Source organism: Theropithecus gelada, chromosome 16 (assembly GCF_003255815.1).
Source record: "Theropithecus gelada isolate Dixy chromosome 16, Tgel_1.0, whole genome shotgun sequence".
NCBI lineage: Eukaryota > Metazoa > Chordata > Mammalia > Primates > Cercopithecidae > Theropithecus > Theropithecus gelada.
The window spans coordinates 31,308,946-31,333,795 of record NC_037684.1 but is presented as its reverse complement, the minus strand read 5'-3'; the positions used below and the strand labels follow the sequence as shown (position 1 = coordinate 31,333,795).

The 24,850-nt window shown below is 46.3% G+C and overlaps 1 protein-coding gene across 2 annotated transcripts in view; it reads left to right on the top strand.

The window, feature by feature from the left end:
• Positions 1 to 300: 300 nt before the first annotated feature.
• The window catches only part of MRPL45 (mitochondrial ribosomal protein L45), a 28,647-nt gene continuing 4,097 nt past the window's right edge, over positions 301 to 24,850 (top strand). The window contains exons 1-5 of one of the 2 annotated variants that reach the window (XM_025363749.1): positions 301 to 527; positions 1,732 to 1,909; positions 2,651 to 2,768; positions 7,574 to 7,672; positions 24,068 to 24,116. In XM_025363749.1, coding sequence (XP_025219534.1) covers positions 393 to 527; positions 1,732 to 1,909; positions 2,651 to 2,768; positions 7,574 to 7,672; positions 24,068 to 24,116 — 579 coding nt within the window. In that variant the 5' untranslated portion in view covers positions 301 to 392. The remainder of the gene's footprint in view (positions 528 to 1,731; positions 1,910 to 2,650; positions 2,769 to 7,573; positions 7,673 to 24,067; positions 24,117 to 24,850) is intronic. The other variant, XM_025363748.1, reaches the window with a different exon arrangement.

Here is a 24,850-nt window from a genome sequence, read left to right as displayed (position 1 = left end):
TGGAACTCCTGACTTCAGGTGATCCACCCGCCTCGGCCTCCCAAAGTGCTGGGATTACAGGTGTGAGCTACCGCTTCTGGCCTCCCTTTCCTTTTTTAAAGAATGGTATAAACAGCAATCAATGTGCCAAGCATACAGAAATGCCTATTCCCCGGCAGCCAGAAAGCCTCGCGCGCAGGCGCAGCTCGCTTTCCAGCGCTCTCTTGCTGGCGCGTGACAACCGTGCGTTCCACCCTACGCCCAACGTCGTCTCCCTGCGCACGCGCGGCCGTACTCCACCCTCCCTTCTCCACCCTCCCCCACTCCCGCGAGCACGTGCGCGTCCTCGCTGCTCACATTTCGGCGGAGGGCGCGCTCCCTGGAAAATTCCACTCCTGTGCTAGCTCCACCCTATGCGGCTTCTCTCGTACCCGACGCTCTTCACTCGCAGCTCCCTTCCCGGCGGCCTTTGCGGGAACAAGATGGCAGCCCCCATACCTCAAGGGTTGTCTCGTTTATCCAGGGTTTTGGGCTGGTGGTCTCGGCAGGTGGGTAGGGACGGGTTCGATAGGACCCTAGGGACTAGAAGAGGAGGACAGAGTCGAGGGAAATACTCTCTGTGCAATTGTCCTTGGTGAGCTGGGACAATACGAGTCATACCTAGGCCGTGGAAGAGGCTGAGGTGGACAGGACCCAGCTACTGAGCTCAGTGGTCGAATGGGCAGAGCCTAGACAAGGCCGTGAGAGCGAGTGAATTAACGGGGATTAAGTTTTTCCGGACTGATTTGGGTCTGTCTGGCGAGGAGATGTTAAAGGGGAGACAAGTAATGGGTTGGAAGGTGGACTTCGTAATCTTCGATTCTTATAAATGAACTACGTTGAAGACTAGCCGAAAATGAGGGCGTCCCATATTGTCACTGCCCCTGTCTGAGCAAACCTCATGATCAGAGAGAAAAGGCTCCCTGGTCTTTCAAGGGTTTATTGGTCAGTTGGGTGCTAAAACGACAGAATAAAGTTTACCAGTGAGACTCCCGATAGAATGAGCAAAATATCTCGAGTAAATATGGAGCAGATGCCTACAAGAGGACTTTGCTTATGGTTTAAGAATAGCATTCAGGGCCAGGCGCGGTGGTTCACGCTTGTAATCCCAGCACCTGGAAGTCCGAGGCAGAAGGATGGCTTGAGCCCGGGAGTTCGAAATGAGCCTGGGCAACATAGTAAGAACCCGTCTTTACAAAAATGTTTAAATTAGTCGAGTGCGATGGCGCACTCCTGTAGTCCCAGCTACTTGGGAGGCTGCGGTGGGAGGATAGCTAGAGCCCAGGAGGCCAAGGCTGCAGTGAGCCGTGATCGTGCAACTGCACTCCAGGCTAGCGATCTGTCTCAAAAAATAAAAATAAAGTAATAAAGAATAGTATTCTGCTCATTTCAGTATTGGGTTGGTGTTTCCCTATCACCATCAGTTCTTTGAAACTTGCTTTAATCAACTCAGTATCCGTAGAGTTAGCATAGTCCTGTACTGTGGAAAGTTCTAAAGGAAAGCCTTTAGTAAATGTGATGTTAATAAAGGTTGCCAACTGTCTTCTATTTAGAGACACCCATAAGTATTAAGGTCCTAATGCAATTTTTCATTGTTTTATAATTGTTCCTGAAGCATTCTTTGGATATGCCCTTTCTATAGTGCTTTGCTTAGAGTTTGTAAAAGATAGTAGATGTTTTTTCTAGGTTCCTAACCTTTCCTTTACCTTCCAGCCAGTTCTGGTGACTCAGTCCTCAGCTATAGTTCCAGTAAGAACTAAAAAACGTTTCACACCTCCTGTTTATCAACCTAAATTTAAAACAGAAAAAGAGTTTATGGAACATGCCCGGAAAGCAGGATTGGTTATTCCTCCAGAAAAATTGGACCATCCCATACATCTGGCCTGTACAGGTGAGGTATTTCTGGGACCCTGACCTGGGATCCTTCTGTCAGAGATCTTCTGGAACTTGGGATGACTTAGACTATGATTGATGATATTTAATTAAGCATGAAGTCAGTTCAACTTCAATAATGATTAGCCTTAAATATACTGTATATCATGAAGTTGTTCTTTGAACTTACTTTCACACTGTCTGTAGAAGGCAAGAGTGAAATTTCCCCATTTTGTGGAAGTAGAAGCTGAGGCTCTGAGAGAAGACTTAAATCTTTCTGGCTTTTTTTGTTTTGTTTTTTGTTTTTGTTTTTGTTTTTTTTTTTTTTGAGACAGAGTCTTATTCTGTCACCCAGTGGCACAATCTCAGCTCACTGCAACCTCTGCCCCCCAGGTTCAGGTGATTCTCCTACCTCAGCCTTCCAAGTAGCTGGGATTATAGGCACCTGCCACCGTACCTGGCTAGTTTTTGTGTTTTTAGTAGAGAAGGGGTTTCACCATCTTGGCCAGGCTGGTCTTGAACTCCTGACCTTGTGATCTGCCCACCTCAGCCTCCCAAAGTGCTGGGATTACAGGCATGAGCCACCGCGCCCAGCCTTGTTCTGTTTTTTTTCTAGTGTAACATAGTTCTGTCTACATGGAAGTCTGTTTCATTAGTCTACTTCATATCCACAATCCTTCCCAATTGTACATTACTTCAATTTTATGAGTTTTTCTCAATCTTTCAACGCTTTCTTAATTTTTTTGTTCCCTTATTACAGCTGGTATATTTGATGCCTATATTCCTCCTGAGGGTGATGCACGCATATCATCTCTTTTAAAGGAGGGACTGATACAGAGAACTGAACGAATGAAGAAGACTGTGGCATCGCAAATGTCGTAGGTGTCTGACACAGTTGGGACTTGGTATTAGAATAACAATTTCTTGTTGCTACTTTATCCCAAAGAGATCTTTTTGGGTTAATTGGATTGGGTATCACTCTCTTAATAACATGATGGTATTTTCTTCTTTGTAGTAGAGTCTGTATTTAATGCAGAATAATATGGGCCTTCTGATCTTTTCTTTTTTTTTTTTTTTGAGACGGAGTCTTGCTCTGTCGCCCAGGCTGGAGTGCAGTGGCGCGATCTCAGCTTACTGCAAGCTCCGTCTCCCAGGTTCACACCATTCTCCTGCCTTAGCCTCCCGAGTAGCTGGGACTACAGGTGCCTGCCACCACGCCCGGCTAATTTTTTTATTTTTATTTTTTATTTTTAGTAGAGACGGGGTTTCACTGTGTTAGCCAGGATGGTCTCGATCTCCTGACCTCGTGATCCGCCCGCCTCGGCCTCCCAAAGTGCTGGGATTGCAGGCATTAGCCACTGCGCCCGGCGGGCCTTCTGATTCTTTTTTTTTTTTTTTTTTTTTTTTTTTTTTTGAGACGGAGTCTCGCTCTGTCGCCCAGGCTGGAGTGCAGTGGCCAGATCTCAGCTCACTGGAAGCTCCGCCTCCCGGGTTCCCGCTATTCTCCTGCCTCAGCCTCCCGAGTAGCTGGGACCACAGGCGCCGCCACCTCGCCCGGCTAATTTTTTGTGTTTTTTTTTTAGTAGAGACGGGGTTTCGCCGTGTTAGCCAGGATGGTCTCGATCTCCTGACCTTGTGATCCGCCCGTCTCGGCCTCCCAAAGTGCTGGGATTACAGGCTTGAGCCACCGCGCCCGGCCTGGGCCTTCTGATTCTTAGCATCCCAGCGTTTATTGGTAACATCAGTTAGGGAGTTGACTTTGGAGTGTGTTGAATCCTTTTTTAATCATATATTTGATTTTGTTTGTTTGTTTTTGAGATGGAGTTTTGCTCTTGTTGCCCAGACTGGAGTGCAATGGCGTAATCTTGGCTCACCGCAACCTCCGCCTCCTGGGTTCAAGCAATTCTCCTGCCTCAGCCTCCTGAGTAGCTGGGATTTCAGGCATGTGCCACCATGCCCGGCTAATTTTGTATTTTTAGTAGAGATAGGGTTTCACCATATTGGCCAGGCTGGTCTCGAACTCCTGACCTTATGATCCACCTTATGATCTCAAAAAAAAAAAAAAAAAAAAGTTGGGATTTTTTTAGAGTTAGCCAGATGGAGAAGTGTGGTGAGGACCAGCATTCTAGGGAAACAGAACAGTACAAGCAAGGCTTTGAGGTTAAAAGAGTATAAAGGGGTGTCAGATTTTGTCAAATGCTTTTTTGTGTCTATTGAGATGATCATGTGATATTTGTTCTTTATTTTGTTGATATGACATATTAATTGATTTTCTTTTTTTTTTTTTTTGAAATGGAGTCTTGTTCTTTTGCCCAGGCTGGAGTGTAGTGACTCCATAGTGGCCACTGCAGCCTCCGCCTCCCAAGTTCAAGTGACTCTCCTGTCTCAGCCTCCCGAGTAGCTGAGACTACAGGTGCGCACCACCATACCCCACTAATTTTTGCATTTTTAGTAGAGACAGGGTTTCACCATGTTAGCCAGCCTGGACTCTTGACTTCAGGTGATCCACCCTCCCTGACCTCCCAAAGTTCTGACATTACAGGCATGAGGTACCATGCCTGGTCTTATTAATTGATTTTCAAATATTAAACCAACTTCACATTCCTGGGATAAATTTCTTTAACATACTTAAATTAATACTTTAATTTAATCAAATTCTCTATTTACATTGTTATAACTTGGAAAATGCTGTTGACGGCTGAGTTATAGAGTACATTATGAATATTTTTTCTTTCCTGCATAATTTTTTTTTTTTTTTTCTGAAGTAAAGTGTCTTAATTTGCTCATTTGCTTATGGAACTATGGGTTATGTAATTTCCTCTCTGTGCATTCAAAACATTAAATTTTTTTTTTGGAGAAGGAGTTTCACTCTGTCGCCCAGGCTGGGGTGCAGTGGCGTGATCTTGGCTCACTGCAACCCCTGCCTCCTAGGTTCAAGCAATTCTTCTGCCTTAGCCTCCCCAGTAGGTGGGACTACAGGCATTCGCCACCATGCCTGGCTAATTTTTTTGTATTTTTAGTATAGACGGGATTTCACCATATCGGCCAGGCTGGTCTCAAACTCCTGACCTCGTTATCCACACGCCTCAGCCTCCCAAAGTACTGGGATTACAGGTGTGAGCCACTGCGCCCTGCAACATTAAATATTTTATTAATTTCATCTTTTTCAAGAAATCCTTCCTAGAGTCTTCTTACCTGTTTCAATCTGGACTAGTTGCTCTTAAGGCCAACTGTACATCTTAGGATCTAATATTCCTCTTGCCTCCCTCTTATGTTGTAGTCCCTGTTGCTTGGGTCCTATGTCTTTATGTTTTCATAATTTATTTCATTACTTTGATGGAGCACATTTTCTAGCAGCTTCCTGAGAAAGGCTGCATGGTGGATAAATGAGATCTTGCAAGTCTAAAAAGAAGTCTTTCTTTTATTCTCGCACTTCACATATAATTTGCCCAGGTATTGACTTCTGCGATAGAAATAATTTTTTCCTCAATTAAAAGTACTGCTCAAAGTCTGGGCGTGGTGGGTCATGCCTGTAATCTCAATACTTTGGGAGGCTGAGGCAGGAGGATCACTTGAGCAGGAGTTGAATACCAGCTGGGCAACACAGTGAGACCTTGTCTCTACAAAAACTAAAAAAAAAGTGAAAATTAGCCAAGCATGGTAGTGCACACTTGTAGTTCCAGTTACTTGGGAGGCTGAAGTGGGAGGATTGCTTGAGCCCCAGAGGTCAAGGCTGCAGTGAGCCCTGATGGCATCACTGTACTCTAGCCTGGGCGACAGAGTGAGACCCCGTCTCAGTGAATGAATGAATTAATTAATTAATAATAAAAGCGCTGCTCTGTTGTCTTTGTAACTTATTTTTATTTTTATTTTTTTTGAGACGGAGTCTTACTCTGTCGCCCAGTGCAACCTCTACCTCGGATTCAAGCGATTCTTCTGCCTCAGCCTCCTGAGTAGCTGAGACTACAGGTGCCCATCACCATGCCCGGCTAATTTTGTGTTTTTAGTAGACAGAGTTTCACCACATTGGCCAGGCTGGTCTCGAACTCCTGACCTTATGATCAGCCCACCTCAGCCTCCCAAAGTGCTGGGATTACAGCAGGCATGAGCCACCTGGCCGTAACTTCTTCTTCTTTTTTTTTTTTTTTTTTTTGAGACGGAGTCTTGCTCTGTCACCCAGGCTGGAGTGTGGTGGCAGGATCTCAGCTCACTGCAACCTCTGCCTCCCGGGTTCAAGTGATTCTTCTGCCTCAGTCTCCCGAGTAGCTGGAACTATAGGCACATGTCATCATGCCTGGCTAATTTTTTGTATTTTTAGTGGAGATGGGGTTTCACCATGTTGGCCAGGATGGTCTTGATCTCCTGACCTCATGATCTGCCTGCCTCAGCTTCCCAAAGTGCTGGGATTACAGGCGTCAGCTACCGCACCCGGCCTGTCTTTGAAACTCCTAATGTTGGTGTTAGGAAGCCCAGTGTTGCCGGGTGCGGTGGCTCAGGCCTGTAATCCCAGCACTTTGGGAGGCTGAGGCAGGCAGATCATGAGGTCAGGAGTTTGAGACCAGCCTGGCCAGCATGGTGAAACCTCGTGTCTACTAAAAATACAAAAATTAGCCAGGCGGGGTAGTGTGTGCCTGTCGTCTGAGCTACTCGGGAGTCTGAGGCAGGAGAATCACTTGAACCCAGGAGGCGGAGGTTGCAGTGAGCCGAGATTGCGCCACTGCACTCTAGCCTGTGTGACGGACACTCCATCCCAAAAAAAAAAATAAGGCCAGGCACGGTGGCTCACGCCTGTAATCCCAGCACTTTGGGAGGCCAAGGTGGGTGGATCACGAGGTCAGGAGATCGAGACCATCCTGGCTAATACGGTAAAACCCTGTCTCCATTAAAAATACAAAGAAAATTAGCTGGGCATGATGGTGGGCGCCTGTAGTCCCAGCTACTGAGGAGACTGAGGCAGGAGAATGGCATGAACCCGGGAGGCAGAGCTTGCAGTGAGCCGAGATCGTGCCACCGCACTCCAGTCAGGGCGACAGAGTGAGACTCCATCTCATAAAAAAGAAGCCCAGCGTTATTCTGACTCTTTTTTTTTTTGAGATGGAGTCTCGCTCTGTTGCCCAGTCCAGAGTGCAGTGGCACAATCACTACAACCTCTGCCTAAGTTCAAGTGATTCTCCTGCCTCAGCCTCCTGAGTAGCTGGGATTACAGACAGCACCACCATGCCCAGCTACCTTTTTTTTTTTTTTTCTTTTTGAGATGCAGTCTCTCTCTGTGACCCAGGCTGGAATGCAGTGGTGCGATCTCTGCTCACTGCAACCTCTGCCTCCCGGGTTGAAGTGATTCTTGTGCCTCAGCCTCCCGAGTAGCTGGGATTACAGGTATGCACCATCACGCCCAGCATATTTTTATTTTTTTAGTAGAGATGGTGTTTCACCATGTTGATTAGGCTGGTCTCAAACTCCTAACCTCAAGTGATCTACCTGCTTCGGCCTCCCATAGTGCTGAGATTACAGGCGTGAGCTACCGCACTCCAGCCTGGGTGACGAAGCGAGACTCCGTCTCAAAAAAGAAAAAAAAAATCAATTATTGAGTAAGTAGATGGACATGAATGGAGCTCAGTGTAAGCTGTGAATTATGGAATTGTGAGAAGACCTTTAGAAGTAATACTCAGCCTTAATTTTACAGAATCCGGAGGATAAAAGACTATGATGCCAATTTTAAAATAAAGGACTTTCCTGAAAAAGCTAAGGATATCTTTATTGAAGCTCACCTTTGTCTCAACAAGTAAGTGAACTTCCTATCTTTACCCATTCTGTTCTCAGCAGTTAGTTATTATTTTAGGCACAGTTTTTTGTTTGTTTTTGTTTTGCACAAATTTGTTTTCTGCCTTCAGATAAGATATCTAGAGTGAGAGAACTTCCTATATTGGAAGTAATTAGTGACTGAAGCTGTCTTTCACTCCTCTCTCTGCTTCTGGGAATTTCTACCATTTGGTCTGTCTCAGTTCCACCTGCATGTGTTAGGACCTTGTGCTAGAATAGCTGCCTTTTTCACCCCGTCTGATCCCTGAATTCATCCTGATCTTTTTTGTGTGTTTGTCTTATGTATCTTCATTTCCCTTTCCTTGGCTATTTTGAATATATTTCTTGTGAAAATTTCCAGCTCTCCCTCCACTTTTATTTTTTAATTTTTTGTTTTGAGATGGTGTCTTGCTGTCTCACCCAGGCTGGAGTGCAATGGCACAATTTAGGCTCAACCTCCACCTCCCTGGTTCAAGCAATTCCCCTGCCTCAGCCTCCCAAGTAGCTGGGATTGGAGGCACATGCCACCATGTCCAGCTAATTTTTTTGTATTTTAGTAGAGACAGGATTTCACCATGTTGGCCAGACTGGTCCCGAACTCCTGACCTCAGGCAATCCGCCCGCCTCGGTCTCCCAAAGTGTTAGGATTACAGGCGTCAGCCACTACGCCCAGCCCCCCCACCATTTTTTTTTTTTTTTTTTAAATTGAGATGGAGTCTCACTGTTGTGCAGTCTGGAATGCAGTGACATGATCATAGCTCACTGCAGCCTTGACCTCCTGGACTCAAGTGGTTCTCTCAGGGACTCTACTTAGTTCCCAAAGTAGAGCTGGGACTACCGGCGTCTGCCACTACACCCGGCTAATTAAAATAATTTTTTTTTTGTAGAGACAAGGTTTTGCTGTGTTACCTAGACGAGTCTCAAATTCCTGGGCTCAAGCAATCCTCCTCCCTTGGCCTCCCACAGTGATAAGATTATAGGCATGATCCACCATGCCTGGCCACCCAGCTTTTTCTTGATTCATTCAAATTAGGGCTGCTAGGAATATGAAGAATCAATATTAGGAGGCTAGAATATCTTAAGTACTAGCCATGGACTGTTGCTGGCATTCTTTGATCTGTGGCTGCTGTGGCTGGGCTTCAGGTGGGACCCAAAACCTGTAGTCTAAAATCCATTAATTATTTAATTTTACTTTTATTTCTTTTAAAAAATTTATTTATTTTGAATAGAGATGGGATCTCACGATGTTGCCCAGGCTGTTCTTGTTTTTGTTTCTTGTTTTGAGACTGTCTCATTCTGTTGCTCAAGCTGGAGTGCAGTGGTGCAATCACGCTTATTGCAGCCTCGGCTCCGGGGCTCAAGCGATCCTCCCACCTTAGCTCCCTGAGTAGCTGGAACTCTAGGGGTGTACCACCACACCCTGCCAGTTTTCATATTTTTTGTAGAGATGGGATTTCACCACATTGCCCAGACTACGGAGGCTGGTCATTTTTTTTTTTTTTTTTTTCCCCTTTTTGAGATGGAGTCTGGCTCTGTCACCCAGGCTGGAGTGTAGTGGTGCAATCTTGGCTCACTGCAGCCTCTGCCTCCTGGGTTCAAGCGATTCTCCTGCCTTAGCCTCCCAAGTAACTGGGATTTCAGGTGCATGCCACCACACCCAGCTAATTTTTGTATTTTTAGTACAGATGGGGTTTTACCGTGTTGGCCAGGTGGTCTGAAACTCCTGACCTCAGGTTATCTGCCTGCGTCAGCCTCCCAAAGTGTTGTGATTACAGATGTGAGCCACTATGCCCAGCCTTGTTTTATTTCTCAAAACGTTGTTGTTTTTTTTTTTGAGATAGACTCTTGTTCTGTTGCTCAGGCTGGAGTGCAGTGACGTGATCTTGGCTCACTGCAACCTCTACCTCCTGGATTCAAGCAATTCTGCTTACCCTCCCAAGTAACTGGGATTACAGGCACGTACCACCACACCTGACTATTTTCTGCATTTTTAATAGAGATGGGTTTCACCATGTTGGCCAGGCTGGTCTTGAACTCCTGACCTCAAGTAATCCACCCACCTTGGCCTCCCAAAGTGCTGGGATTACAGGCATGAGCCACTGCGCTCAGCCTAATTTTTTTTTTTTTTTTTGAGACGGAGTCTCGCTGTGTCGCCCAGGCTGGAGTGCAGTCGCCTGATCTCGGCTCACTGCAAGCTCTGCCTCCCAGGTTCACACCATTCTCCTGCCTCAGTCTCCCGAGTAGGTGGGATTATAGGCGCCCGCCACCATGCCTGGCTAATTTTTTGTATTTTTAGTAGAGATGGGGTTTCATCGTGTAAGCCAGGGTGGTCTCGATCTCCTGACCTCATGATCTGCCTGTCTTGGCCTCCCAAAGTGCTGGGATTACAGGCGTGAGCCACCGTGCCTGGCCAATTTTTGTAGTTTTAGTAGAGACGGGGGTTTTTTTTTTTTTTTTTTTTTGAGACGGAGTCTCGCTCTGTCGCCCAGGCTGGAGTGCAGTGGCCGGATCTCAGCTCACTGCAAGCTCCGCCTCTCGGGTTCACGCCATTCTCCTGCCTCAGCCTCCCGAGTAGCTGGGACTACAGGCGCCCGCCACCTCGCCCGGCTAGTTTTTTGTATTTTTTTAGTAGAGACGGGGTTTCACCGTGTTAGCCAGGATGGTCTCGATCTCCCGACCTCGTGATCCGCCCGTCTCGGCCTCCCAAAGTTCTGGGATTACAGGCTTGAGCCACCGCGCCCGGCCGAGACGGGGTTTTGTCATGTTGGCCAGGCTGATCTCGAACTCCTGACCTCAGGTGATCCGCCTTCCTCAGCGTTACTGTTGTTTCTATTGAGAAATTAACTTTTTTTTTTTAAATTTTGTTAAAGTTTATTTTTACTTTGTGCGCTTTTATTTATCTTTTTCTTTCGAGACAGAGTCTTGCTCTGTCGCCCAGGCTGGAGTGCAGTAGCACAATTTTTACTCACTGCAACCTCCGCCTTCCGATTTGAAATGATTCTTCTGCCTCAGCCTCTAGAGTAGCTGGAACTACAGGTGCCCGCTACCACGCCCAGCTAATTTTTGTATTTTTGGTAGAGACAGGGTTTCACCATATTGGCCAGGCTGGTCTCGAACTTCTGACTTTGTGATCCACCCACCTTGGCCTCCCAAAATGCTGGGATTACAGGTGTGAGCCACTGTGCCCAGCTGACTTTGTGTGCTTTGAAGATTTTCTCTCGGGCTGGGCATGGTGGCTCTCGCCTGTAATCCCAGTGCTTTGGGAGGCCGAGGCTGGCAGATCACAAGGTTAGGAGTTCGAAACCAGCCTGGCCAATATGGCGAAACCCGGTCTCTACTAATAATAATAATAAAAAAATTTGCCAGATGTGGTGGCGCATGCGTGTAATCTCAGCTACACGGGAGGGTGACGCAGGAGAATTGCTTGAACCCGGGCGGCGGAGGTTGCAGTGAGCCGAGATCGTGCCATTGCACTCCAGCCTGGGTGACAGAGCAAGACTCCATCTCAAAAAAAAAAAAAAAAAAAAGGGGGCCGGGCGCGGTGGCTCAAGCCTGTAATCCCAGCACTTTGGGAGGCCGAGACGGGCGGATCACGAGGTCAGGAGATTGAGACCATCCTGGCTAACACGGTGAAACCCCATCTCTACTAAAAAAATACAAAAAACTAGCCGGGCGTGGTGGCGGACGCCTGTAGTCCTAGCTATTCTGGAGGCTGAGGCAGGAGAATGGCGTGAACCCGGGAGGCGGAGCTTGCAGTGAGCTGAGATCTGGCCACTGCACTCCAGCCTGGGTGACAGAGCAAGACTCCGTCTCAAAAAAAAAAAAAAAAAAAAAAATCCAATAATTAGTCAGATGTGGTGGTGCATGCCTGTAATCTTAGCTACTCTGGAGGGGCTGAGGCAGGAGAATCACTTGAATCCGGGAGTCCGAGGTTGCAGTGAGCTGAGATCGTGCCACTGCACTCCAGCCTCAGCGACAGAGCAAAACTCCATCTCAAAAAAAAAAAAAAGCAAAAACGATTTTTCTCTCTCTCTTTAGTATTCAGCAATTTACTATGATTTATCTATGTCTTCTTAAATTTTTATTTATTTTATTTATTTATTTTTTAGTTTTTTTGTAGAGACAGGGTCTGGCCTTGTTGCCCAGGCTGGTCTTGAATCCCTGCCTTCAAGCGATCCTTCCCCTCAGACTCCCAAAATGCTGGGATTATAGGCATGTGCCACCACACCGGGCCATGTGTGTGTCTTTTATCCTGCTATGGGTTCATATTGCTTCTTAAATCTTTGGGTGCTTTTTTTGTCAGTGTTGGAAAATTCTCAGTCAGAACTCATCTCTTCAGATGTTGCTTCTGCTCCACTTTCTCGTCTCCTTGTGTAGTTCTGAATACACATATGTTAGATCTTTCACTATGTGCCAAATGTGTCTTCAGCTCTTTTCTATATTTTTCCAACCTTTTTTTTTCCCCCTCCAGCTTTAGTCTGGATATTCTCTGATCTATCTTCCTGTCTTCTTTCAAATTGTAGCTAATCTGCTGTTAACCTACCTATCGAGTTTTTAATTTTATATTTATTTTCTGTTTTTCACTTTTAGAATTTTCATTGATTTGTGTGTGTGTGTGTGTGTGTGTGTGTGTGTGTGTGTCCAGTTCTCTGGTAAAATTCTCTATTCTGTCATCTAATTTCTTGAACATACTAATCACAGTTATTTTAAAATCTGTGTCTGATAACTTCAAAATCTATGTCTTCAATAGGTCCATTTTCTCTTATTTGTTTCTTTTTTTTTTTTTTTGAGACGGAGTCTCGCTCTGTTGCCCAGGCTGGAGTGCAGTGGCCAGATCTCAGCTCACTGCAAACTCCGCCTCCCGGGTTTATGCCATTCTCCTGCCTCAGCCTCCCGAGTAGCTGGGACTATAGGCACCCACCACATTGCCCGGCTAGTTTTTTGTATTTTTTAGTAAAGATGGGGTTTCACCGTGTTAGCCAGGATGGTCTCGATCTCCTGACCTCGTGATCCGCCCGTCTCGGCCTCCCAAAGTGCTGGGATTACAGGCTTGAGCCACCGCGCCCAGCCGTCTTATTTGTTTCTTTTGGGTTTTAGTTAGTTCTTGTCATTTTTGTTTTTGTTTTTGAGATGAAGTCTTGCTCTCTTGCCCTGGCTGGAGTGTAGTGGTGCGATCTCTGCAGGGTCTTGCTATGTTGCCTAGGCTGGTCTCGAACTCTGGCCTCAAGCAGTCCTCTCACCTTGGCCTCCCAAAGTGTTGGTACAGTTTTCTTGTCATTTTGTATTCCTGCATTTTTTTATTTTAACAAATAGATATTTTAGAAAAATCAAAGACAATCATTTATCTTAAAAATTAGAAGATTGGGGCCAGGCGCAGTGGCTCATGCCTGTAATCCCAGCACTTTAGGAGGCCGAGACGGGCGGATCACGAGGTCAGGAGATCGAGACCATCCTGGCTAACACGGTGAAACCCCGTCTCTACTAAAAATACAAAAAATTAGCCAGGTGCGGTGGCGGGCACCTGTAGTCCCAGCTACTCAGGAGGCTGAGGCAGGAGAATGGTGTGAACCCGGGAGGCACAGCTTGCAGTGAGCCGAGATTGCGCCACTGCACTCCAGCCTGGGCGACAGAGCGAGATTCCGTTTCAAAAAAAAAAAAAAAAAATTATACGATTAATAATAGCTTTTACACATTTGTGGTAAAATACACATAATATAACATTTACCATTTTATCATTTTGAAGTATATAATTCAGTGGCATTAAGTACATTCACAGTGTTGTACAATTCTTACCACTATCCATTTCCAGATTGTGTTCATCCCAAACAGAAATTTTGTACCCACTAAGCAGTAATTCCCCATTGCCCTCTTTCCTTATCACCTGGTAACCTCCATTCTACTTTATTTATTTATTTATTTATTTGGTATTTTTAGTAGAGATGGGGTTTTACCATGTTAACCAGGCTGGTCTCAAACTCCTGGCCTCGAGTAATTCTCCTACCTCAGCCTCCCAAAGTGCTGGGATTACAGACTTGAGCCACCACACCCAGCCGTCTACTTTCTTTCTCTATGAATTTAACCATCCTGATGCTATGGTCTGAATGTTTGTGTTCCTGAAAATTCATTTGTGGAAATTCTAACTCCCAAGGTGATGGTATAGGCTGTGGGGGGACCTCTGGGAAGTGATGAGGTCATGAGAGTGGAGCCCTCATGAATGGGAATAGTGCCCTTATAAAAGAGACCTGAGGGGGCCGGGTGCGGTGGCTCAAGCCTGTAATCCCAGCACTTTGGGAGGCCGAGACGGGCGGATCACGAGGTCAGGAGATCAAGACCATCCTGGCTAACACGGTGAAACCCCGTCTCTACTAAAAATACAAAAAACTAGCCGGACGAGGTGGCGGGCGCCTGTAGTCCCAGCTACTCGGGAGGCTGAGGCAGGAGAATGGCGTAAACCCAGGAGGCGGAGCTTGCAGTGAGCTGAGATCCGGCCACTGCACTCCAGCCTGGGCGACAGAGCGAGACTCCACCTCAAAAAAAAAAAAAAAAAGAGACCTGAGGGGCTGGGCGTGGTGGTTCACGCCTGTAATCCCAGCACTTTGGGAGGCCGAGGCAGGTGGATCAAGAGATCGAGGCCATCCTGGCCAACATGGTGAAACCCCGTCTCTACTAAAAACACAAAAATTAGCTGGGCGTGGTGGCATGTACCTATAGTCCCAGTTACTCGGGAGGCTGAGGCAAGAGAATTGCTGGAACCCAGGAAGTGGAGGTTGCTTGCAGTGAGCTGAGATTGCACCACTGCACTCCATCCTGGCAACAGAGCGAGACTCCGTCTCAAAAAAAAAAAAAAAAAAAAGACCCGAGGGAGCGAGGGAGCTTGTGCACCCCTTCTGCCCATTGAGGACACAGCAAGAAGTCACCATCTATGAGGAACAGGCTCTCACCAGACACCAGACTTGCCAGTGCCTTGATCTTGATCTTGGACTTCCCAGCCTCTAGAACTGTGAGAAATACATGTTGTTTATAAGCCACCTGGTTTATGGTATTTTTGTTATAGCATCCTGAATGGACAAAGGCATCTAGGTATCTCACATAAGTGGAATCTTACAGTTTTTGACCTTTTGTGATTGGCTTAGTTCACTTAGCATGATGTCTTCAGTGTTCATATATATTGTAGTATGTGTCTCCTTATTTTTATTTATTTACTTATTTATTTTCTGAGATGGAGTTTCGCTCTTGTCACGCAGGCTGGAGTGCAGTGGCTCTATCTCCAGTCACTGCAACCTCTGCCTCCTGGGTTCAAGCGATTCTCCAGCCTCAGCCTCCCAAGTAGCTGGGATTACAGACGCCTGCCACCACACCCAGCTAATTTTTGTATTTTTAGTAGAGATGGGGTTCACCATGTTGGCCAGACTGGTCTCAAACTCCTGACCTCAGGTGATCCACCCGCCTCAGCCTCCCTAAGTGCAGGGATTACAGGTGTCGGCCACCATGCCTGGCTACATGTGTTTCCTTATTAAGGCTGAATAATATTTCTTTTTTTTTTTTTTTTTTTTTTTTTGAGACTGAGTCTGGCTCTGTCGCCCAGGCTGGAGTGCGGTGGCCGGATCTCAGCTCACTGCAAGCTCCGCCTCCCGGGTTCACGCCATTCTCCTGCCTCAGCCTCCCGAGTAGCTGGGACCACAGGCGCCCGCCACTTCGCCCGGCTAGTTTTTTTGTATTTTTTAGTAGAGACGGGGTTTCACCGTGTTAGCCAGGATGGTCTCGATCTCCTGACCTCGTGATCCGCCCGTCTCGGCCTCCCAAAGTGCTGGGATTACAGGCTTGAGCCACCGCGCCCGGCCAATAATATTTCATTGTATGTATATACACCACATTTTTTTTTTTTTTTTTTTGAGACGGAGTCTCACTCTGTCGACCAGGCTGGAGTGCAGTGGCCGGACCTCAGCTCACTGCAAGCTCCGCCTCCCGGGTTCATGCCATTCTCTGGCCTCAGCCTCCCGAGTAGCTAGGACTACAGGCGCCCGCCACCTCGCCCGGCTAGTTTTTTTGTATTTTTTAGTAGAGACGGGGTTTCACCGTGTTAGCCAGGATGGCCCGTCTCGGCCTCCCAAAGTGCTGGGATTACAGGCTTGAGCCACTGCACCCGGCCCACATTTTGTTTATCCATTCATCTAGTGATGGACATTCAGGTTGTTTCCACTTTTTATTGTGGCATAATGCTCCTGTGATTGTTGGTGTACAAATATATCTTCGAGTTCGTGCTTTCAATTCATTTGGGTATATACTCACAACTGAAGTTGGTGGATCACATGGTAGCTCTATGTTTAACTTTTTGAGGGGCTAGGTGGCTCATACCTGTAATCCAGCACTTTTGGAGGCCAAAGTGGGAGGATTGTTTCTGGGCAACAGAGTGAGACCCCCATCTCTACAAAAACATTTTAAAAATCAGCCAGGGGCCAGGTGTGGTGGCTCACGCCTGTAATCCCAGCACTTTGGGAGGCTGAGACGGGCGGATCACGAGGTCAGGAGATCAAGACCATCCTGGCTAACACGGTGAAACCCCGTCTCTACTAAAAAGAAAAATACCGCCGGGCGCGGTGGCTCAAGCCTGTAATCCCAGCACTTTAGGAGGCCGAGACGGGTGGATCACGAGGTCAGGAGATGGAGACCATCCTGGCTAACACGGTGAAACCCCGTCTCTACTAAAAAATACAAAAAACTAGCCGGGCGAGGTGGCGGGCGCCTGTAGTCCCAGCTACTCGGGAGGCTGAGGCAGGAGAATGGCATAAACCCGGGAGGCGGAGCTTGCAGTGAGCTGAGATCCGGCCACTGTACTCCAGCCTGGGCGACAGAGCGAGACTGCGTCTCAAAAAAAAAAAAAAAAAGAAAAATACAAAAATTAGCCGGGCGCGGTGGCGGGCACCTGTAGTCCCAACTACACGGGAGGCTGAGGCAGGAGAATGGCGTGAACCTGGGAGGCGGAGCTTGCAGTGAGTGGAGATTGCGCCACTGCATTCCAGCCTGGGCGACAGAGCAAGACTCCGTCTCAAAAAAAAAAAAAAAAAAAAAAAATCAGCCAGGCGTGGTGGCGCATGCCTGTAGTCCCAGCTATTTGAGGTGCTAAGGCAGAAGGATTGCTTGAGCCCAGGGATTTTTGAGGCTGTGGTGAGCTAAGATTGTGTCACTAGACTCCAGCCTCAGTGACAAAATGAGACTCTGTCTCAAAAAAAACCTTAACTTTTTGAGGAACCACCATATGGTTTTCCATAGCAGCTACACTGTTTTACATTCCTACGACCAATGCACAAGGATTCCAGTTTCTCTACATCCTCACTGATACCTATTACTTTCCTTTTTATTCTTTTTTTTTTTTTTTTTTTGAGATGGAGTCTTGCTCTATCACCCAGGCTGGAGTGCAGTGGCGAGATCTCGGCTCGCTTCAACCTCCGCCTCTCGGGTTCACGCCATTCTCCTGCCTCAGCCTCCTGAGTAGCTGGGACTACAGGCGCCCGCCACCACGCCTAGTTAATTTTTTGTATTTTTAGTAGAGACGGGGTTTTACCGTGTTAGCCAGGATGGTCTCGATCTCCTGACCTCATGATCCACCCGCCTTGGCCTCCCAAAGTCCTGGGATTACAGGCATGAGCCACCGTGCCCGGCCACTTTCCTTTTTATTCTTTTAAAAAAAAAAAAAAGGCCGGGCGCAGTGGCTCAAGCCTGTAATCCCAGCACTTTGGGAGGCCGAGACGGGCGGATCACGAGGTCAGGAGATGGAGACCATCCTGGCTAACACAGTGAAACCCCATCTCTACTAAAAAATACAAAAAAATAGCCGGGCGAGGTGGCAGGCGCCTGTAGTCCCAGCTACTCAGGAGGCTGAGGCAGGAAAATGGCGTGAACCCGGGAGGCGGAGCTTGCAGTGAGCTGAGATCCGGCCACTGCACTCCAGCCCGGGTGGCAGAGCCACACTCCGTCTCAAAAAAAAAAAAAAAAATATATATATATATATATATATATATATACATATATATATGAAATGGGGTCTCACTGTATTGCCCAAGCTGGTCTCAAACTCCTGGGCTCAAGCAGTCCTCTTGCTTCAGCCTCCCAAAGTGCTAGGACTACAGGTGTGAGCCACCATGGCCAACCTTTTTCTTTTTATAATAGCCATCCTCATGGGTGTGAAGTGTGGTATCTCATTATGGTTTTGCTTTGTATTTCTCTAATAGCTAGTGACATTGAGCATCTTTTCATGTGCTGTTGGCCTTTTGTACATCTTCTTTGAAGACAGGTCTTTTTTTTTTTTTTTTTTTTTTAGATAAAATCTTTCTCTGTCACCCAGGCGGGACTGCAGTGGCACGATCTTGGCTCATAGCAACCTCCACCTCCTGGGTTCAAGCGATTTTCCTGCCTCAGGCTCCTGAGTAGCTGGCATTACAGGCATGCACCACCATGCCCAGCTAATTTTTGTATTTTTAGTAGATACGGGGTTTCACCATGTTGGCCAGGCTGGTCTCAAATCCTGACCTCAGATGATCCACCCGCCTCAGCCTTCCAGAGTGCTGGAATTACAGGCGTGAGCCACTGCACCCAGCCCAGAAAGGTCTATTTTTAAATTAGACTGTTATTTTATTGTTGAGTTATAGGAGTTTTTTATTTATTTTGGATATTAATCCCTTATCAGATAAATGCTTTGCTAATATTTTCCCCCATTTTATGGTTTGACTTTTCACTTTTATTATTATTTTTTTAGAGATGGAGTTTTGCTCTTGAAGCCCAGGCTGGAGTGCAATGGCGCAATCTCGGCTCACTGCAACCTCTGCCTCCTGGGTTCAAGCAATTCTCCTGCCTCAGCCTCCCATGTAGCTGGGATTACAGGCATGTGCCACCACACCTGGCTAATTTTTGTATTTTTAATAGAGACAGGGTTTCAGCATGTTGGCCGGGCTGGTCTTGAACTCCCAACCTTGGGTGATCCACCTGCCTCGGCCTCCCAAAGTGCTGGGATTACAGGCATGAGCCACCGCGCCCGGCCATCTTTTCACTCTTGATAGTATCTTTTGATGCAAAAAAGTTTGTAATTTTGATGAAATCCAGTTTATCAAGTTTTTTTCTTTTGTTACCATATTGGGATTTTTTTTTTGGTGTCGTATTCAAGAAATCATTGCCAAATCCAGTGTCATGAAGTATTTCCCCTTTCTTTTTCTCTAAGATTTTTATAGTTTTAGTTCTCACATTTAGGTCTTTGCTCCATTTTGAGTTAGTTTTGTGTTTTTTTTTTTTTTTTTTTTTTTGAGAGGGAGTCTCACTCCACGCCCAGGCTGGAGTGCGGTGGCGCGATCTCTGCTCACTGCAAGCTCCGCCTCCCGGGTTCACGCCATTCTCCTGCCTCAGCCTCCCGAGTAGCTGGGACTACAGGCGCCCGCCACCTCGCCCGGCTAGTTTTTTTTTTTTTTTTGTATTTTTTAGTAGAGATGGGGTTTCACCGGGTTAGCCAGGATGGTCTCGATTTCCTGACCTCGTGATCCGCCCGTCTCGGCCTCCCAAAGTGCTGGGATTACAGGCTTGAGCCACCGCACCCGGCCGAGTTAGTTTTTGTATGTAGTGAAAAGTATGTGATGTTTTTGCTTTTTTTTGCATGTGAATATTCATTTTTCTAGCACCATTTATTGGAGACTGTCCTTTCCCATTAAGTGGCCAGGCTGGTCTCAAACTCCTGACCTCAAATGATCCACCCGCCTTGACCTCCCAAAGTGTTGGGATTACAGCCATGAACCAGCGTGCCTGTCCCCAACAGTGGTTTTTGCAGAAATAGAGAAACACGGTCAGGCGCGGTGGCTAGTTCAACCTAGTTTGAATAATATCAACTTAGTTTCTTTTTTTTTTTTTTGAGACGGAGTCTGGCTCTGTCGCCCAGGCTGGAGTGCAGTGGCCGGATCTCAGCTCACTGCAAGCTCCGCCTCCCGGGTTTACGCCATTCTCCTGCCTCAGCCTCCTGAGTAGCTGGGACTACAGGCGCCCGCCACCTCGCCCGGCTAGTTTTTTTGTATTTTTTAGTAGAGACGGGGTTTCACCGTGTTAGCCAGGATGGTCTCGATCTCCTGACCTCGTGATCCGCCCGTCTCGGCCTCCCAAAGTGCTGGGATTACAGGCTTGAGCCACCGCGCCTGGCCCAACTTAGTTTCAATAATATACAAACACTCTGCTCCTATATGTCTCTCTCTCCCACTTTATTATGTCTCTCCTGCTTCATTATCACAGATTACAGTTTTATACCTTGGGTGCCCATTACATCAATTCATAATTATTGTTTTATGCATTTGCCTTTTAAATCATATAGAATGAAAAATGAGGAATTACAAACCAAAAGTACAATAATGCAGGCTTTTATATTTACCTATGTAGTTACTTTTACTAGTGTTTTTTGTTTTTTTCTTGTGGTTTTGAGTTACTTTCTGGTGTCCTTTCATTTTAGCCTGAAGGATCCCCTTTAGCCTTTGTTTCTTTCCTTTCTTTCTTTCTCTCTTTCTCTCTCTCTCTCTTTCTTTCTTTCCTTCTTTCTTTTCCTGTCAGGTTCTCACTTCATCAGCCAGGCTGGAGTGAGCACACTGGTGCAATGATAGCTCCACTGCAGCCTCAACCTGCTGGGCTCAAGCGATCTTCCCACCTTAGCCCCTGAGTAGCTGGGACTACAGGTGTGTGCTACAGCACCTGGCTAATTTTTTTTTTCCCCTAATTTTTTGTAGAGACAGGGGTCTTGCTTTGTTGCCCAGGCTGGTCTCGAACTCCTGGCCTCAAGTGATCCTCTTGCCTCTGCCTCCCAATGTGTTGGGATGATAGACATGAGCTGCTATGCCCAGCCTGTTGCTGCTTTCAAGATTCATTATTTTGTCTTTGGGTTTTGACACTTTGGTTTTAATGTTTCTTGGTATGGATTTCTTTCAATTTATCTTGCTTGCAGGTTTTTTAGCTTCCTGGATGTACATATTAATGTCTTTCATCAGATTTGGGATGTCTGTGGCCATTATTTCTTTCTTTCTTTTTTGCATTTTATTTTTATTTTATTTTATTTTTTGAGATTGAGCTTTACTCTTGTTGCCCAGGCTGGAGTGCGGTGGCCTGATCTCGGCTCATTGTAGCCTCTGCCTCCTAGGTTCAAGTGATTCTCCTGCCTCAGTCTCCCAAGTAGCTGGGATTACAGGTGCTTGCCACCACACCCGGCTAATTTTTGTACTTTTTAGTAGAGATAGGGTTTCACCCTGTTGGCCAGGCTGGTCTTGAACTCCTGACCTCAGGTGATCCACCTGCCTTGGCCTCCCAAAGTGCTGGGATTACAGGTGTGAGCCACTGTGTCTGGCCGCATTATTTCTTCAAATTTTTTTTTCAATCCATTTCTTTCTTCTTTTTCTGGGACTCCTGTGATGTGTATTTGGTATACTTAATGATGTCCCATAGGTTCCTCAAGGTTTTGTTCGTTTTTCTTCATTCTTTTTTCTCTTTGCATTTTAGACTATGTAATTTTAATTACCTTATCCTCAAGTTCACTGATTTTTGCCTGCTCAAATCTGCTGTTGAACCCCTCTAGTGAATTTTAAAATTTATTGTACTTTTTAGCTCCATAATTTCTGTTTGGTTCCCTTGTATAATTTCTGTCTCTTTAGCAATATTCTCAATGTGTTCACACATTGTTTTTCTGATTTCATTACTTCTTTTTTTTTTTTTTTTTTTTTGCAAGCTCCGCCTCCCGGGTTCACGCCATTCTCCTGCCTCAGCCTCCCGAGTAGCTGGGACTACAGGCGCCCGCCACCGCACCCGGCTAGTTTTTTTTTGTATTTTTTAGTAGAGACGGGGTTTCACTGTGTTAGCCGGGATGGTCTCGATCTCCTGACCTCGTGATCCGCCCGTCTCGGCCTCCCAAAGTGCTGGGATTACAGGCTTGAGCCACCGCGCCCGGCCTGATTTCATTACTTCTTTGTCCGTGGTTTCCTTTAGCTCATTGGGCATATTTAGGACAATTGATTTGTGTCTTTACTAATAATTACAATGTCTGGGTTTCCTTAGCGGTGGTTTCTGTCAAATTATTTTTTGGCCGGGTATGGTGGCTCATGCCTATAATTGCAGTACTTTGGGAGGCCGAGGCGGGCAGATCACCTGAGTCCAGGAGTTCGAGACCAACCTGGCCAACATAGTGATACCCCAACTCTACTAAAAATAAGCTGCATGTGGTGGCACGCACCTGTAGTCCCAGAGTCTCATTCTGTCGCCCAGGCTGGAGGGCCGTGGTGCAATCCCCCCCAACCAAAAAAAGTGTATTTGTCTATTTCACATTTTATCCAACATGTCCTTCTTTTTTTTGAGATGGAGTCTCACTCTGTTGCCAGGCTGGAGTGCAGTGGCGCGATCTTGGCTCACTGCAACCTCCACCTTCTGGGTCCAAGCCATTCTCCTGCCTCAGCCTCCTGAGTAGCTGAGACTACAGGCGTGTACCACTGCACCTGGCTAATTTTTGTATTTTTAGTAGATTCTCCTGCCTCAGCCTCCTGAGTAGCTGAGACTACGGGCGTGTACCACTGCACCTGGCTAATTTTTGTATTTTTAGTAGAGACATGGTTTCACCATGTTGGCCAGGATGGTCTTGATCTCCTGACCTCATGATACGCCTGCCTTGGCCTCCCAAAGTGCTAGGATTGCAGGGGTGAGCCACCGCATGTGGCCCATTTTATCCAACATTTTAAAATGTTTATAGTAGGAGTAGTTTTACATTAACTCAGTCTGTTATGTTGCAGAAGCAGATGTCTACCTTTTCAGAGTAAATTCAATTGCAAAATAGTAAGTGAACTCATGGAAAATTGAGTTTATTTATTTCCACCGAAGACTTCTATGCCAGGATAGTGAGGAGGAAGAGTTCACTCAGAGGTGCCAGTCATGGTAGTTTGTCACCACAGCTCAGTCTAGTCTAGTCTGTTCCTACAGTAGAGGAAATGACTTGGAATCTTTCCTAGTAGGAATGGAGATGAAAGGGAAGCAGATAGACATGTTAGAACTAATCCTTTACCCACTCTGGGCTTAGAGAGCAAGATTTTTCAAAGGGAACAAAGAGTTAAACTGCTCATAGTAAACTGGGGAAAAGTCGTGTGTGTATCTGAAAGAAGCTAATCTATGGCCTTAGATTTGATACTCATCAGTTAGGATCCCTCCTAAAATCTTGTACCTACAGCAGCTAGGGTTTGTTATCTGTTTTGTGGGGTTTTTTGTTTTTTTTGTTTTTTGTTTTTTTTTTTGAGACGGAGTCTTGCTCTGTCGCCCAGGCTGGAGTGCAGTGGCACAATCTCAGCTCAGTGCAACCTCTGCCTCCCGGATTCATGCCGTTCTCCTGCCTCAGCCTTCCAAGTAGCTGGGACTATAGGCACCCGCCACTACACTCAGCTAATTTTTTTTGTATTTTTAGTGGAGATGGGGTTTCACCTTGTTAACCAGGATGGTCTCGATCTCCTGACCTCGTGATCCGCCCGTCTCGGCCTCCCAAAGTGCTGGAATTACAGGCGTGAGCCACTGCGCCCGGCTGTTTTGTGTTTTTCTAACCATTACTGTATAGAGTCAGCATAACTTGGCCACTCTGGCAGCAACAAGATAAAGGAGAGATAATAGGACCAGGAAAGACATGATTATCTTTGACTAGGTTCAAAGATGAGATTGTAAGATACAAGGCCAACAACATGGTGAAACCCCATCTTTACTAAAAATACAAAAATTAGGTGGGCGTCATGGCATGCGCCTGTAATCCCAGCTACTCAGGAGGCTGAGGCAGGAGAATGGCTTGAACCCGGGAGTTGGAGGTTGCAGTGAGCCGAGATCGCGCCACTGCACTCCAGCCTGGCAACAGAGTGAGACTCTGACTCCAAAAAAAAAAAAAAAAAAAAAAAAGATATAAGGCCAAGCCAGATGGTACTGATGCTAGGTCAGAGGCAAGAGGAGATAAAACAAGCTATTGATTGTTACTTGTGTTGAACTTTGTTGCTCATACCAGCTTAGAGCAAAAATCAGGTCCTATGTCCCAGTGAGGGTACCCATCTTAAGGATATATGATAATTTTAGAGAAATTTCCTCCTGCTCCTTAGATTTAAACATAATTTTAAAAAAAAATTTTTTTTTGTAATATAATTTTATTCTGCTACTAGATCTCAGGGTTTTCTGGTAAATCACATTATTGTTTGTCTTTGTGCCCCTAGAATTTAGCATATTATATACCTGGCTTATACAAGATGTGCTGAAAACATTTGTAAAAATGAATTGTTTTCCATTTTCAGGGCCATTTTCAGTCTTCATACAGGGTATTATAAGAGCAGTAGTCAATGATATTTATTGTTTTCTTTTGTAGCTCAGACCATGACCGACTTCATACCTTGGTAACTGAACACTGTTTTCCAGTAAGTTCTCATCCTCCTTAGAACTTTGGGGTGATTGGACAGATTCTAGACATCGTCTCTGGTTTTTCTTTTCTTTTCTGTTTTTTTTTTTGAGACAGATTTTCGCTCTTGTTGCCCAGGCTGGAGTGCAATGGTGCGATGTTGGCTCACCGCAACCTCCACCTCCCGGGTTCAAGTGATTCTTCTGCCTCAGCCTCCCAAGTAGCTGGGATTACAGGTGCCCACCACCATGCCCGCCTAATTATTTATTTATTTATTTATTTTGAGACAGAGTCTTGCTCTGTCGCCCAGGCTGGAGTGGAGTGGCGAGATCTCGGCTCACTGCAAGTTCCGCCTCCCGGGTTCATGCCATTCTCCTGCCTCAGCCTCCTGAGTAGCTGGGACTGCAGGCACCCGCCACCACACCCAGCTAATTTTTTGTCTTTTTAGTAGAGACGGGGTTTCACCGTGTTAGCCAGGATGGTCTCAGTCTTCTGACTTCGCGATCCATCCGCCTCGGCCTCCCAAAGTGCTGGGATTACAGGTCTGAGCTACTGCACATGGCCTAATTTTGTATTTTTAGTAGAGATGGGGTTTCTCCATGTTGGTCAGGCTGATCTCTAACTCCCGACCTCAGGTGATCCACTGACCTTGGCCTCCCAAAGTGCTGGGATTACAGGCATGAGCCCCACCATGCCCTGCCTGGTTTCTCTTAGGAAGGATCAGTTTTTTTTTTTTTTTTTTTTTTTTTTTTG